The sequence below is a fragment of the Diospyros lotus genome, chromosome 7 (genome assembly GCF_014633365.1).
Source record: "Diospyros lotus cultivar Yz01 chromosome 7, ASM1463336v1, whole genome shotgun sequence".
Lineage (NCBI taxonomy): Eukaryota > Viridiplantae > Streptophyta > Magnoliopsida > Ericales > Ebenaceae > Diospyros > Diospyros lotus.
This window is the reverse complement of record NC_068344.1, coordinates 8429720-8447139: the sequence shown is the minus strand read 5'-3', so window position 1 is coordinate 8447139 and position 17420 is coordinate 8429720. Positions and strand designations below refer to the sequence as shown.

The 17420-nt window shown below is 36.0% G+C and overlaps 1 protein-coding gene across 4 annotated transcripts; it reads left to right on the top strand.

The window, feature by feature from the left end:
• The first annotated feature begins 835 nt into the window (after positions 1 to 835).
• LOC127806309 (LEAF RUST 10 DISEASE-RESISTANCE LOCUS RECEPTOR-LIKE PROTEIN KINASE-like 1.1) lies at positions 836 to 16309 on the top strand. 4 transcript variants are annotated; one of them, XM_052343519.1, is made up of 5 exons: positions 1299 to 1958; positions 14360 to 14441; positions 14622 to 14651; positions 14757 to 15002; positions 15120 to 16309. In XM_052343519.1, exons 1-5 carry the CDS (start codon positions 1299 to 1301, stop codon positions 16091 to 16093), a joined length of 1992 nt encoding a protein of 663 aa, XP_052199479.1. In that variant the 3' UTR covers positions 16094 to 16309. The 4 variants fall into 4 exon arrangements, with proteins under 4 accessions (XP_052199477.1, XP_052199479.1, XP_052199478.1 ...); XM_052343517.1 differs by lacking the exon at positions 14360 to 14441 and having other exon boundaries at positions 836 to 2040; XM_052343518.1 differs by lacking the exons at positions 14360 to 14441; positions 14622 to 14651 and adding an exon at positions 2221 to 2250 and having other exon boundaries at positions 1299 to 2040.
• The last annotated feature ends 1111 nt before the right edge of the window (positions 16310 to 17420 follow it).

The window sequence follows — 17420 nt, the reverse complement described above, 5'->3', positions numbered from 1 at the left end:
TGTGTTTTCCTTTTGGTGAGCTAGTTTTAACTTATATAAAACTTCTATTGAGTATTCTTTTAATTGTGTGTGACTTATTTAAGTTAATAGTGGTTAAAGTAGGGACAAAAAAAAATCAATCCTCGTGGGAACAATACTTGATTCATCATTATATTACTTATTACGATTCCGTACACTTGCGGGAAGAAAAAGTCTAACAGTTATATGATCATTTGTAGGCCATCGGATCATTTGTAGGTATGCCACTTGAATTTTCATAGACCTATATTGATTATTGGGCATAAAAAATTTTAATTTTATCTTGTCAAAATTTAATATTTTGTACCAAACAATGACCATAACTATAAGATTGAGCTTTTTTTTTTTTATAAAGTAGTAGGATACATTTAATTTAATACAAATTAAAAGGATTTAATACTTCTACTTTTATGAAGTAGAAGGTAGAAGGTGTCACAAGATTTTTTTACTGAAGTGCAAGGATGCATTTAAGCCTTCATCCAAATCTTCACAAATTGTCGGAATTTGTCCATCATGGTATCTAAAATTCTAGGATGGCCCCACTTTACAAATTTCAGTATATATGTAACATTTAATTTCCCGGCCAACCCCAACTTTGACTATTTCAATATTTAAAGACAATACAATACAATACAATGAAATCCCACCAACTATTACCTTTACACATGCATTCCAATTTCTAGAGTACCGATTAACATATTCTCAAAAGTTTTGCACACATATTCAATTATCAAATGGCAATGCTTAATCTGAAATTAATTATCAATACAATGTGAAGGGTGTGGAATATTAACTAACTTTTGTATTTTACAGAACACCACCAATACTCTTCCAAGTACGGTAGCATTTTCCATGAAATTGACACCACTTTGGAAGATTGTGAGAGAGCTTGCCGTCTAGCGTGGGATGGGAAAGAGAAGTAAGAGATGATGACTAATGAACGAGGCTGAGCCCCCTACCCCATGGACGAAGAAAAGTCAAAAGTCTTCGCAAGTTGGAGGGGCGGGTCGACGAGGAAGCAGCTGTGTGTGAAACTCAAAACTCCTCCTCCCCCACTGGATTGGATTTTCTAGCGTAGCTAGGCTGTGGGATGCTTTCTGGTGATTGGGACGAAGTCTTCGGGGTCAATTCACTGCCGTGCTTGAGCTGCAAATTCCTTCATTAATTCATCATCTCAAACATGCATATTTAGCGATTCTTGTATTGTAATTCCCATCCTCTTTTGCCCAATTAAATTGCTGTGAACAGTGGACGTTTGGCTGCCTAGAAAGTTCAGATCGATGGCGGCTGTTTCTTTCATTCCGTTTGTGGCCTTGTATTTCCTGTCTCATCCCGCTGTTTCTGCTAATGATAACAGCAAGATCAGCTGTCCCCCGTCGTTTCCCTGCAGAAATTCCGGACCACTGCTTTATTTTCCTTTCTACAATGCCAACAATCCCCAGTGCGGGCTGTGTTCTGTGGTTTGCCCTGATCGCGAAAATCATGTAGGAGAAATCACTTGCGGAAATGAAAACTTTCTGGTAACTGAAATCTCATCCACGCCCAGCGGTAACGGCAGTGTTGAAGTCTATGAGCCAGAGTTCACAAAACGTTCACTTGCCGGCGATTGCAGTGGCTTCAGGAATTTCAGCTTACCCAATTCTCCTTCTATTTCCTTCACTATCCCTCACAATCTCACCCTCTTCAAGTGCTCGAAAAGCTATCGACATAGCCCTCCAGCACTTGATGAGTATTTAAACTACACAGGCTGTGATGATTTCAATTTGTACTACAAGCAGCACAACGTTTCTGCTTCTGCCCATTCTTTTCATGACTGCGAAACCATTCTTCGGCCTTTGACTTCGACGCCATCTAAAAAGAAAACTGAACCTGGTGAGAACGATGACGATCTATTAAAACTATTGAATGGTACCTATCATGTCGAATTTCAAGTGACCAAGGTTTGTCTCAAATGTCACGGGAGAGGAGACCAATGCGACACCACCATCGACCAAAAATTTCACTGCAAAGCAAAAAAAAAGGGTACTTCTCCGCTATGCCTGCTGTTACTTCTCTATCATGGTGCCTCTTTCTCCCAAAAAGATTGAGCTAATCAGGGAGAGTCCGTAATAATATGTATCAGACTATTACCTAATAATGTTTCAATTTTTAAGGTTTTAGAATGTCAATTACATTCGTTTAACCTGCTGCTGTTTATTTCAGGGCCAAACCTCAAACTGATCCTTCCCTTAGGTAAAGAAAACCTTCTAAACTAACTTCTCTATTTGTTCTTTCATTGTTCTGTTTCTGCCCTGCTTCTTTCTTGTCGCTGATGACCACCACATGAATTTTAAATTTTGTTGTAAATTAAAACAAACAATTAAACCCATTCTGTTTACGTTTTGAGATCGATGAGAATAAAAAATAAAAAAATCAAAACCAGCAAGCTACAAACCCTGATTTTAGTTTTCCATTTCATTTCCGTTATTTTTTTAAACAAGATCAGGAAATGTCATTTAAAGTTGTCAACCAAAACAAAACATATAAAGTTATTGCAACCATTTGGCTATGTTGCAAGAAGCAAAAGGATTTTTTTTACATGAAAAATAATTATAAATAATTATTTGTCATGAAGTGTTGGTCACGGCCATATAGCCACTCTTGAGGACAAGAAAAAGGAATTTTGCTTTGAAAGTAATTTTGTGAAACTAATTAACCAACATGATTGACCATTTTGAGTCAATTTAAATATTACTTTTATGCATTGGTATAAGTGGATATATGTTTTACTCAAAAGTAGCATGTATAACTTATATAAATTTGAAATTTTATATATTTGATACTTTTTGCTTACTATTTCATCTTGAACGCATGATTACAGGAAGTATTGCATTAGTAGCCATGATATTCTTGTTCTACTATATTGAATGGAAACACTTGTCAAAAAGAATTCTTTGTTTGGAAAATCTTGGAAAAATAGATGATCAAAATGTTGAGGCATTTCTAAAGAGCTTTGGTTCTCTTGTCTCTAAAAGATATAGCTACTTGGAGATTAAGAAAATCACCAACTCTTTCAAAAATAAACTCGGTGAAGGAGGCTTTGGTGGTGTTTATAAAGGAAAGTTACATGATGGGCAGTTCGTGGCAGTGAAACTTTTGAAGGAATCAAAGGGTGATGGAGAACAATTTATTAATGAGGTTGCAAGTATAAGTCGGACATCTCATGTTAATATTGTAAGTCTGTTGGGTTTCTGTTATGAGAATGGGAAAAAGGCTCTAATTTTTGAGTTCATGGCTAATGGATCTCTCGACAAATTTATATATGATAGAAATATGCCAAATGAACATGAATTGGGATTGGAAGAATTGTATAAGATTGTTGTTGGTGTTGCTAAAGGGTTAGAGTACCTCCATTTGGGTTGCAAGACAAGGATTTTGCATTTTGATATAAAGCCTCATAACATTCTTCTAGATGAAAATTTTTGTCCCAAAATATCTGATTTTGGACTTGCTAAACAATGTCTTCACAAGCAGAGTATCATATCATTGTTTGGAACAAGAGGGACGATTGGATATATTGCCCCTGAGCTATTTTCAAGAAACTATGGAGGGGTCTCTTATAAAGTAGATGTTTATAGTTATGGGATGATGATTTTGGACATGATTGTGGGAAGAAAAAATTGGAATGATTCAGCCGTTGATTGTAGTAGTGATATGTATTTTCCGGATTGGAAATACAAACATCTTGAAAAGGAACAAGAAATTGGGCATCATTGTATTACAAGCGAAGAAGAAGATGAAAAAGCAAGAAAGATGATAATAGTTGGCTTGTGGTGCATACAAACCGATCCCTTAAACCGTCCATCAATGACTAAAGTGTTGGAAATGTTGGAAGGAAGCCTACATTCATTACATGTCCCACCTAAACCTGTCTTGTTTTCTATTAATGGACCAGTAATTACACATTGTTCAGGCACATATGACATCACATTATGTTCATCCAATGTGAGTTGAGGATGCAGAATTCTTTGGAAAGCAAGGTACGAAAATATTTACCCATGTAAATTGTAAATTTTTTTATTGATTACTAGGTTAGCAACAAAGACCTCAATTATCATAATGATTTGTAACTTAGGAAAAAGAACTTAGCAATTGCTTATTCTTATAAAGATGAGATATTGTGGTAGTTGTTTTCTTATAAATATTTTTGATAGATATTGTGGTAGATCACATATTATGCTAGCTTTTTAACACAGTGCAATATTAAGTCCAAGACTAAATGACGTGTTCCATGTATATAAGACTCTACTTAAATGATTTATTTTATAATTCTCTTAAGGAAGAAATTGGGTTTGACTCCCCAACTTTAATACCCCAAACACCCACCTTGTACCTTTCTCCGTGCTCAGATTTGGGTTAACTTCCATTGTCTTAGAAATATTTTGAAAATTACACTCAGACCCCTTATGTTTATTTCTTCTTTCATCTAGGTCCTTGTTAGTCAGTTGTTAAGGTTCAAAGAGTGTCACTGGCCCCTTTCAAGTTTGGTTCTCAATTTCATCCCGGAGTTCTAAGTAGACTCGCACCTTAAAGATCTTTGAAATATCACACTGCAACCCTATTTTCTTAAAATTCTTGCATTGTATACCCTTAAATTTTTTCCCCAAATGTCCTTATTTAGGCTACATTCTCTTTATTGTTTTCAGGCAATTTTTAGTTTTTAATTTTCTAAAATGCATTAACTTTGTCATTTTCAAAAATAAGAAAAAAAATTGTAAAGTAAATCCAAAATTTTTGGTTATTTTCAGTCAAAACAATCTCTAAGTCCAAAATATGGAAAACAAAATCAATTTTTCATGTTTTGACTCTAAAAAAAAGGGAAAAAAAAGAAAAGAAAAAAAATTTATTCTTAAATTTTAAAAATAAAATTATATATTTATTTAAAATTTAAAAAATATAGTATATCTATATTATAATTAAAGATGTAGAATAATATATAGTATATTATTAAGTATATTACACATATTATGTATAATAATATTGAATATATATTATCACTAGATGTTAGCAATTTATTAATTTATTTTAATAGTAAAATTTTATTAAAAAGAGTTAATTTTATCATTTAATAATCAAATTCATTGAATAAAATATCATAAAATGTTTTTTATTTCAAAATTTTAAAGTAAACATATTTTTTAATTTTTTATTTTGAAAAATAATTTTTAAAATGATAAAAGAACACGTTTTTATTTTTTTTAAAATAGATTATTAAAATAGAAAACTGAAAATGAATTTAAAAATCAAAATTAAAAATTAAAAATGCAAAGAGAATGCAGTCCTAGGTTTCAATTTTTCAAAAATTATCAAAATACCCTTAAAGGGTTAAGAGCTTGATCTTTTAATATTGTTAATCTTTACCATTTCCTTGATCACTTTCGTACTAGTGTTTGGTGTAGTTGCATCTCTTCCACTCATACTTTTGTTTAACAAACACTTGTTAGTTGAGAACTTCAATCTCCATTTTATAATATTGGCTTAGCTTTTGAATGACAGAGAGTTGTACTCTGTTTTGTACTTGTCTTTGTGTGTGCTTTGAAGCTACCCTGCACTTGCCTTTTTGAATCCATTATGACAATGGAAATATGCAACAAATTTAGTTTCATGATCCAGACCAAGCTTTTCACAGGTATAGACACTAATGAGTAGCAAAAACTTTTCGAGCAAGTCCTTGAATATCAACTTGAATCAGATTGTAAGCTACCCTGCATTGCCTTTTCACTTTCCATTTTCACCAGCATAAATACTTGGCTGTTTTGATTAATTTTTGAGATTAAAAACACTTGAAAAAGTGACCAAGTCAATAATGTACTTAAGATTCTAATAGACTTTGATTGACTAAAGTGGTGACTTTGATCGATTAAACTTAGTTTGAAAATAGACATGGTGCATTATAGAAGGTTTCATGTTGATTAGGAGATGAACTTCAGTCGGCCAAACTTAAAAATTGAAAATGATGAGAGCAATTTGACCCACTTTGGTTAACCTCAAGGTAAAATTTGGTTAACTAAACTTCGTAGTTAATTTTGGTTAAACATTTTAGGATACTATCTATGGTGAACCAAACTTGACATAAGATATACATGATAACACCATATTTGAGATGTTATTTATGCTTTATTTCCTTTATTTTATGCTACCTTTTTTTATGAAATTGGTTGTTTGATGCGTTTGGTGAGTGTATTTTGCAGGAAAAATGATCTTAGGATAAATTTTAGAGTTTATGGTGTAAATTACAGTAACCCTGCAGTATTTTGGGCATAACTTTCTGTATATATGTCGGATTAACGCTATTCTTGATGCTGCAGAAAGCCAAGAGACATGGCTACAACTTTCATGTTTATGACGTGAGCAAGTTCTGTTAGTTTGAGGGTGAAAATTGCATCTCAAGTGAAGCCCGCTGCTGTAATGGAACATGAATAAATCAAGGGCCAAAAATTAATCCAATAAATCAAGTGTTCTTTTAGACATTTCAGCAGCTAATTTTCAAAAAAAGACCCTAGACATCAAAAAGGTATAAAAAAGGAAGAGGGACGCAAGCCGTGGCTGAGCAGTGAAGGAGAGCACGCAAGGCTGTGGCAGCATTTGAAGGAGGCAGTGGAGTGCTGAAGCAGGCAGCTGTTGGCCGTACGCAAGGCACGGCCTCGGTCACGCATAAGGCGAGCCGCATGGGGATGAAGCTTCCATTCCATTGGATCTGGTTGTAGATCTGGACAGTCAAGCTTTAATTTTTATTTATTTTTTAAGGATTATATTAATTTAGCTATGAACGAATTTGATTTACTGGGGATTCGATGTAGCCTTACATGAATATTTTACATCGTTTGGAACTATTGTTTAATCAATTCTTAATTCTCCTTTCATTCATTGTGATTAATTTAATCTTTTTATTTATGTATCCAATAGTCATCTTTAATATAAATAAATTGATTGTACGAGATATATTAGTGGTAAACACCATATACTGAGCCATAAATAGCTCTCTTGAATGAATGAATAGATATTTATTTGAATCTTGATGTATGTTTTTCTGATCTTAATGGTCAAAGATTATACTAAATATCATGGTTAATTTGATGATTAAAAATATTTAATTACAACTGGACGCCTAACGGAATAATCATAAATTAGGAAAAATGAACCCTACAACTGAATTGAGATTTATAGGATTAAAGATACAGAATTGCAAAGTATTAATGAAATTGGATTCCTAGGCTTTTATTTAGTGATTAAAAAAAATACTTATAAAATTTTAGTTAATTTTTGCATTGATTTAATTGTTCTAATTAATTAATCTCTTTAATTGATTAGATATTTTAGGACAGTTCTTATTACCTATTTTTTTATTACTTTTAGGACATAATATAATTAAATTTAATTACATAAATTTGACAAATCTCTCTCTTGTACTTGTACATTATACTATCAATTGATTTGTGTACTTGCGAGAATTAAATTTATTCATCAACACATGATATTTTGCCAAACTTCCATCCACCATAAGTTTTTCATTTGTTGCTGAACTTTTTTAGAATGTGTTTTCTTGAAATGTGTCCAATTTTAAGATTTTCTAATGAATAAGTTATAAGTATGTTTAATCAAAAGATATTCAGTGTTTAATTTTTTTTTTTTTTTTGTATATATTCATGACTTTGTATAGATATATACTATATTAAATACATAATATTTTATAAAAAGGCAACTAATTGCTTGTAGCCTAAGTGTTAAGTGGAATACTTGGTGATCCTGAGGTCTCAGAGTTCTCATGAGCCTCAATTTTCTCCCCCACTAAATGATGTAATCTTAACATTAATTATTTTAGAGGTAAATTATAAAGTGTCTTTGATTATTTTTAAGGGTAAATCACTTTTCCATCTAAACATTTGATGTTAGGGTGCGTTTGATAGGGATGGAAAATGAGGATAGAATTCGAATTCCATCTAAATTCTAGAAAATTCTATCAAACAACTTTTCAATTCCATGAATTTCGAATTCTATCTTAGTTCAAAAAGTGAAGATTTTCCTTGAAATCAAGGAATTGAAATTCCACCCTCATTTTTCACTTTTATCAAACGCACTCTTAGAGGCACATTTATAAATTGCCTATAATACTTTTAGAGATACGTGCTATTAGAGGTAGTTTTTTCTTTCACCTCAAAAAAGGTTTAAAAGCAAAAAAGATATCCTTTTAGAGGAAAAATTAAAATGTCTTTAAGAATCAAACTTAATGTAGCACGATAAGTAATTGATATCAAAGTGTTTGCCTCAACATTGTGGACACAAAAACCTCAATGTGCCAAGAATGGAGTCACAATATGTTTACACTAAATGGAGGATAACTTCGAGCCTTGTTGCACATTCATCCTCGTTAATTCATAATCCTCATCAAATTCAAGATTTTGGAGGATGATTCCTATCACTACTATACATCTCGGCCCTTTATCTTCTTGCGACGGCTGGTGACACGCAAGATACCTTCATCTCTATATAAACTAGCTTGATCACAGGCCAATATATGTTCTTTCCAAATCTTACATACACTCTGACATTCTGAATCTTTACTGGCTTGAGCGTCAAAGTGCTTGTAGGTATTAGCCACCCCACTGCACAGATCGTCGGATCGTGACTCTCCCCTACCATTGCAACCATTCTAATCAACCCCGTTGGGCCAGAAGGAACATTTAGCGCCCACTGTGGAACTCGATAAAACTTACCTTGTAACGACCCGTTAGTGGGTCTAGAAGTTTATTAATATTTTAATTATAAAGATTTGGAGATTTGCCCTAATAAATTGAATGTTGGAAAATATTTTTAAGTGTCAAAATTTATGTATTTAAATTCATAAATTGGGTTACCCATTTGGGCCAAATGTTTAAGGTTTATGAATGTGATGGGTTTAGAGAAATCCCATGGGGCTAAAATGAATTGGGGGCAATTAGTAAAATGGGCATGGGCATTATATATATATATGTGCATATCTTGATGTGGCAAAATTTATATAAATAAATGATGTATTAAATTAATGAATTGGTCTTTGGAAACTTGGGTTGAGCCCAAGGGAAGATTTTGTATATTGCAAGTAGTATGGTTGTGAAGCCCATTGGGCTTAATGTTATGTTGAGGCCTTTTGGTGGGCTAATGAAAATGGGTCATTATAATTAATGGAGCCAAAGAATTGGGCTTAGGCCCATGTGTAAAGTATGAGAGATGGAATTTAATAAATGAAATTATATATATATATATAATTGTATTTTGTGGATTAAAAGAAAAGAAGAAAAGAATTGTAAAATGCAAAGTGACCAAATGGTCCTTGCTTTATTGAAAAAGGTAAGGGCAATTAGGGAATTTCATAAATAGGTTTTATTATAAATGAATTTATGAGTATAATGGAGTAGAAAGGAAAATGAAAAAGAAAAGAAAAAGAGGTAAATGACCAAAAGGGATTTAATGAGTTGTGGATTGTGTTTAAAAGAGATGGGCAAAATGGTAAATTGCCAAGGGAGTGGTTGGAAGGTTGGTGGGCGGCCATCCCTCCTCCATGCCTTCTTTTTTTCCTTGTCTTTTCTTTCCTTCCTTCTCTATCCTCCCGATCGGCCATCTTCTTCACCATCTTCTTCATTTTCTTCTTCTTCTTCTTCTTCTTCTTCTTCTTCTTCTTCTTCTTCTTCTCCATTTTGATGTCTATGGAAGCTTGAAGCAAAGTTGCAGCTGGGTGCGTTCTTCTCCATTGGGTTTTTCTTCATTAAAGGCAAGTTCTTCTTGCATCTCTTTTTGGTTATGCAAGTTTATCTTCTATTTCTTTTTACATTGCAAGTTCCCATTGATTCTCCTTGATAATGCAAACTTTGGTTCTTTTACTCATGGGTCAAGTTGGTTTCCTTCTTGGTTCCCTTGTCTTCAAATCTCCTATTTTATTAGAAGATCAAATCATGAGTTTATATTGATCGGTGAATTATTTTCTCATTTCTTTAACTCTTGTGTTTTATCATTGATGGGTCTTTTTGTGAGTTTTCATTAGGGTTTAGTTCACCCTAAATTCTCAAAGGAATGACACTTGATTGATTAGGAATGTTAGAGGAGCAAGATTTGGTGTATCTTGCTTGGGATGTCGATTTTTGTGGGTTGTCGTAGTGATTTTTAAGTTTCAGACCTCTGTTGGTCGACCAAGTTTTTCTGTCGGTCGACCAAGTATGTGTTTTGTTCTTCAGTTGGTCGACTAAGCATTTCTATCGGTCGACCAAGTAAGTGTTTTGTTCTCTGATTGGTCGACCCAGTGTTTTAGTCGGTCGACCAAGTAATAATTTAAGCTTCTGTTAGTCGACCAAGTATTTCAGTCGGTTGACCAAGTGTTTTAGTCGGTCGACCAAGTAATAATTTAAGCTTCTGTTAATCGACCAAGTATTTCAGTCGGTCGACCAAGTGTTTTAGTCGGTTGACCAAGTAGGCTGTTAGTCGACCAAGTGATTTCAGTCGGTCGACCAAGTGATAATATAAGCCTCTGTTAGTCGACCAAGTATTTCAGTCGGTCGACCAAGTGATAATTTAAGCTTCTGTTAGTCGACCAAGTGTTTTTACTCGGTCGACCAAGTCCCTATTTAGTCGACCTCGGTTGACTAACTCTTTTATTCGGTCAACCAACATAATGCATTGATTCTTTCTTTTTGGTCCGATTCTTTTCTAGTGCTTGAAATTCTTCCCCAAAGCTCTTGTGATATTTTAGTAAAAATCATCTCGTGAATATGTAAGTGTTCCAAAAATGGGGAAGTTATTTAATGGTGGGAATTAAAAAATGAAAATCGTGAGTTTTAATGGTGAATTCATGTAATCAATTTATTTGACCTTAGAAAATAGGTATGAAAAAGAATTCCAATGAATAATGCCAGATCATATGATAAAAATATCATTAGCTCATGTGAAGATATAACCTTCATGAGCACTTCATGACGTTATCATTTATGGTATGGAAATGAATCTCAATGAATGATGCCAAATCATGTGATGAAAATACCATTGGCTCATGTGAGGAGATAATCTTGAAAAGGCTAAATGTGCATGATGATTATGAGGAAAACATTGCTAATAATGTAGCATGTTTGATATGCTTACTTATAACCTACATGAGTATTGCATGGTATTATTATTTGCGCACTTATTATTTTGCGCGGCGGTTACGTACCGCGGGTTGAGAAAAATGATATCCTAAAGAGCGCTTGACGAGGGAAAGGTGGCCATAGACCCGGTCGGCGATGCTCAAGCCAAATGAATGGTTAAATGATTTTTCTATGTATATGTATGCATGCATGTGAATGAAAGGCCTTGAGGGCAGATATGCTGCATGAAATGATGTATAAAATGCATAATGCCAATAGCATAAAAATGATCATAATGATTGAGAAATGAAATGATGCATGAAATGCATAATGACAACGGCATGGAAATGATCATAATGATTAAGAAATGAAATGATGCATAAAATGCATAATGGCAATGGCATGGGAATGAGAAAAATAATGGGATCTAATGGGAAACGTTACTCGTACTTGGGGAGTCGGGTCTATTCCATTTTGGTTTATCCATGCCTTGACTCTATTGTTTATATGTTGAAATATATACTTGCTGAGCCTTGTGGCTCACCTTGCTTATTCTTGTCATTCCAGGTAGGGATAAGCTATTGCTAAGGGCGAGTCTAATGAGGCTAGAGCCCGGGTTTAGTTGTGTACAGGGATGTCCCAGCCTCAAGATCTATGGGTGTAATGTTGAGGCCAGGAAATAGAGGGTTCAAATTGTTGTTAAAACCTTAGTGTCCTTTTATTTGAAAAATGTATGGGCGGTAAGCCCTAGATGATAATGTAAAGAGTGTGTAATATTTATTTTGAGCTCCTATTGATAGTGAGCAAATGTGAAGATGTTTTATTTTGGCTCTTGATGATTAGTGAGCAAATAAATAAAAGAAAAAAAAATTTAGATGCTGTTATTTTGAGTTTATTGTTCTTGTATCTATTTTGTGACGATCTCCTTTCAGATTTCCTTTACTAGTGGGATTATCTGGGAGAGGGCCGCTACATACCTACCTTGCAAGTCGAGTCCCTACAGTATCTTCTATAAACCATCCATAGCCAGAACTAGAAACCATAACAACATGGCTCTTAACCAAGAAAACCCAAACACCACCATCAACCATCAACTAAAGAATCCGACAACTATGCAGGCCTTCCTTCGAACCATTCGACAGCTCTAGAACCAAGTTGGCGAGTTAACCCACAACCAATAACGTGACTAGCACAATGAGTGGATTGACGACAATGTAGAGGTCAACCATCATCAACAGCTCCAGGCCACCCACACCCCTACTCATCCACCATCAGTATCCTTGTACATTCCAAACCATCATTTCTTGAAGTTCATCATGTCCATACCCCTTCCAGAGGGATTCCGCCTTCCTCAAACATTGGAGGTGTATGATGGAACCACTGACCCCCATGAGCACTTAACGATGTTCAATAAGTGCAAGAACCAACTTGACCATGTGTTGTGCTTTTCTTAGCACTTTGAAGAAGTCCACCCTACTGTGGTTCTCTACCCTTGAACCAAGCACCATTCACGACTTTTTTGAGCTCCCTACTCGCTTCCTCACCCACTTCTCCACTAGTCGAGCTCATCATAAAACCTCAGCTAGCCTGATCAACCTAAAGCAAAGAGAGATTGAGTTGCTCTGAGCTTTCATGAATCGGTTTAACCAAGAGGCAATTCAAATTAGGGACCTCAACCTGACTGTCTCCCTTCACACCATCATGGCAAGACTTTTTTTTACTAAAGTACAAGGATGCATTTATGCCATCTCCCAAAACTTTACAAATTTCCGGGATTTGTCCATCATGGTATCTAAAATTCTAGGGCGGCCCCACTTTACAAATTTCAGTATATATGTAACATTTAATTTCCCGGCCAACCCCAACTTTGACTATTTCAATATTTAAAGACAATACAATACAATACAATGAAATCCCACCAACTATTACCTTTACACATGCATTCCAATTTCTAGAGTACCGATTAACATATTCTCAAAAGTTTTGCACACATATTCAATTATCAAATGGCAATGCTTAATCTGAAATTAATTATCAATACAATGTGAAGGGTGTGTAATATTAACTAACTTATGTATTTTACAGAACACCACCAATACTCATCCAAGTACGGTAGCATTTTCCATTAAATTGACACCACTTTGGAAGATTGTGAGAGAGCTTGCCGTCTAGCGTGGGATGGGAAAGAGAAGTAAGAGATGATGACTAATAAACGAGGCCGAGCCCCTTACCCCATGGACGAAGAAAAGTCAAAAGTCTTCGCAAGTTGGAGGGGCGGGTCGACGAGGAAGCAGCTGTGTGTGAAACTCAAAACTCCTCCTCCCCCACTGGATTGGATTTTCTAGCGTAGCTAGGCTGTGGGATGCTTTCTGGTGATTGGGACGAAGTCTTCGGGGTCAATTCACTGCCTTGCTTGAGCTGCAAATTCCTTCATTAATTCATCATCTCAAACATGCATATTTAGCGATTCTTGTATTGTAATTCCCATCCCCTTTTGCCCAATTAAATTGCTGTGAACAGTGGACGTTTGGCTGCCTAGAAAGTTCAGATCGATGGCGGCTGTTTCTTTCATTCCGTTTGTGGCCTTGTATTTCCTGTCTCATCCCGCTGTTTCTGCTCATGATAACAGCAACATCAGCTGTCCCCCGTCGTTTCCCTGCAGAAATTCCGGACCACTGCTTTATTTTCCTTTCTACAATGCCAACAATCCCCAGTGCGGGCTGTGTTCTGTGGTTTGCCCTGATCGCGAAAATCATGTAGGAGAAATCACTTGCGGAAATGAAAACTTTCTGGTAACTGAAATCTCATCCACGCCCAGCGGTAACGGCAGTGTTGAAGTCTATGAGCCAGAGTTCACAAAACGTTCACTTGCCGGCGATTGCAGTGGCTTCAGGAATTTCAGCTTACCCAATTCTCCTTCTATTTCCTTCACTATCCCTCACAATCTCACCCTCTTCAAGTGCTCGAAAAGCTATCGACATAGCCCTCCAGCACTTGATGAGTATTTAAACTACACAGGCTGTGATGATTTCAATTTGTACTACAAGCAGCACAACGTTTCTGCTTCTGCCCATTCTTTTCATGACTGCGAAACCATTCTTCGGCCTTTGACTTCGACGCCATCTAAAAAGAAAACTGAACCTGATGAGAACGATGACGATCTATTAAAACTATTGAATGGTACTTATCATGTCGAATTTCAAGTGACCAAGGTTTGTCTCAAATGTCACGGGAGAGGAGGCCAATGCGACACCACCTTCGACCAAAAATTTCACTGCAAAGCAAAAAAAAAAGGTACTTCTCCGCTATGCCTGCTGTTACTTCTCTATCATGGTGCCTCTTTCTCCCAAAAAGATTGAGCTAATCAGGGAGAGTCCGTAATAATATGTATCAGACTATTACCTAATAATGTTTCAATTTTTAAGGTTTTAGAATGTCAATTACATTCGTTTAACCTGCTGCTGTTTATTGCAGGGCCAAACCTCAAACTGATCCTTCCCTTAGGTAAAGAAAACCTTCTAAACTAACTTCTCTATTTGTTCTTTCATTGTTCTGTTTCTGCCCTGCTTCTTTCTTGTTGGTGATGACCACCACCTGTTTGTTTTTTAGTCACTGGCGGAGTCCTTGCCACTTGCTTGACTATTGTATTGATTATCCGTCGATGCAAAAGACGGAAGTATTTCTCTTCACATCTGTTGTCAAGGAACATTTCCGCCGATGCTTCAGCTGAGATTGAATTTAGCGGTATCTTCTTCGGAGTTCCTGTCTTCAAATATGCTGAGCTTGAACAAGCGACAGACCATTTCCGTCCTTCCAATGAGCTCGGAGATGGAGGTTTTGGCACTGTCTACCATGGTAAGTTGGTTTAAAGTTGATCATATTTGTCACCGCATCACCAAACTTACAATATCAAATCTGTGAATCTGCATATGAATTATGTCTAATCACAATTGTTGATCTCTTCTCAACCAGGGATACTTCAGGATGGAAGGGAAGTGGCAGTTAAACGCCTATACGAACACAACTCGAGGCGCGTGATGCAATTCCTGAATGAAGTCGAAATCCTAACCTGCCTGCGCCATCCCAATCTTGTTTCCCTTTACGGCTGCACTTCACGCCACAGCCGGGAACTGTTGCTTGTTTATGAGTACATTCCTAATGGCACTCTGGCCGATCACATCCATGGCGACCGAGCCAAGGATGGCTTGCTCACATGGCCTATTCGGATGAGCATAGCCGTGGAAACTGCCAGTGCATTGGCTTACCTCCACGCTAAAGATATCATCCACCGCGATGTCAAGACTGACAACATACTACTGGACAACAATTTTTCTGTCAAAGTTGCTGATTTCGGGCTTTCAAGACTCCTCCCAACCGATGTGACACACGTCTCTACAGCTCCACAGGGGACTCCCGGCTATGTTGATCCGGACTATTACCAATCTTACCAACTTACTGATAGGAGTGACGTTTATAGCTTTGGAGTTGTGCTCGTTGAGCTCATATCATCCATGCCTGCCGTTGACATTAGCAGACATAGGCATGAGATTAATTTGGCTAACTTAGCAATAAACCGAATCCAGAACCGTGCATTTAATGAGCTAATTGATCCTTCTCTTGGGTTTGAGTCAAACACTGCAGTCGAAAGGATGACTACCTCAGTGGCTGAGGTGGCTCTTCGATGCCTACAACTCGAAAAGGAAATGAGGCCAAGCATGAATGAAGTTCTGGAGGCTTTGAAGGAAATTCAAGATTACAAAGACGAGGAGAACAATGGGGAACTAATTGACAATTCAGAGCCCTTAAATCATAGATGGCCTCATCCTTCCCCTGAGGGTGATGATGCTGTGTTGTTGAAGAGTGGCAAGGTGCCACCTTCACCTGATTCTGTAACCAATGCTCACAGATGGGTTAGTGGCTCTACCACATCCATTTCCAGTGGATAAGGCTTCGTTTTCAACCACCGAAAAAAGATGTCTCCAGTGCACAAGGATCGGGCTTGTGGTTCACCGGTGAGTTGTTTGATTTTGTTTTCTTCTCATCTGCTTGGTTTGATATTGACACATATGATATCAAGAAATTATACTGGCTGATGTATATAGTATGTAGCTCCCATTTGTACATGCAGAGTTTTGTTTGAAGATTACGGAAGTTTTTTCTCATCTTTGATTGCGTTTCCTATTCCTGCTGGCGAAGGGAAATAGATGAGAATGAAGGGGGAAAATACTGAAATTGGATTTATTTTTTAAATACTGATATGAATGTTGCAGTGAATAATTGATTCCCAAGGCGAAACCAGAAAATTGCGAAGGTTTTGGGTCTTGCGTTCAAGGAATTGGCACCTGTAAGGTTACTGTTCAAATAAGTACTATAAGAGCTTGGAAGAAGATTAACAGAAAATGAGGCCTTAGAATTTATGAAGAATGGTGTTGGTGGCACCTGGAGCTTACGGTTGAGGGTAAACCGAAGCTGCTGTGCTAAATTTTGGTTTGGACGAGTTGAATTGGAGAAACAAAGAGGAGAACAATAAGGTTAAATGATAAAATCTAAATTGTAGTAGAATCGGAGTAAATTCCAATTCAACTCGATAAAATCGGTAGAATCTCGAGTAAGACAATGATTTTATCGATTTCAACTTTCATGCATAGAAATGTTAGAGATTATTTTCATCTCTAACCAACATGGTATTAATTATGATTCAAGAGATGTCTTCTGCTTCTACGAACCCTTAGCTCTCTCAAACACCTTCATCACAACCTTCCATCATTCCTCCTTATTGCATGGTTGCTCGATGCTCAGTGTCACCATCGATTCACAACTTCAATTGCTCAATGTCGTTGTCGATTCACAAACACAAATTGTCGGTTGAACCGTTATTGATTGACAAACACAAATTGATGTTTTCATGCCCACTTGCTTAGTGACGCCATTTTCATACAACACGAATCAATTCCAACTCTAATTGCTTGGTGTCGTTGTCGATTCAACTTAAAGGGGTATACAACTTCATTTGTTTCTTCTTTTACTATTTCTTGGTTTGATTCGGTGATTCTTGTCCACCATAGCTTCATTTGTTTCTTCTTCATTTGCCTTCATTAATTTGATTATATTTGGTTTTCTTAATTTGAAAGTGAATTATTGTTGGTTTTCTTAAAAAATTGAATATTTATTGGAGCTTTTATTATAGTTATTGATTGTAATGTACAAGTTTATCAATGTGTATTATTTTTATTTATATTAGATTATGACTCATATGACTTATAACAATTTACA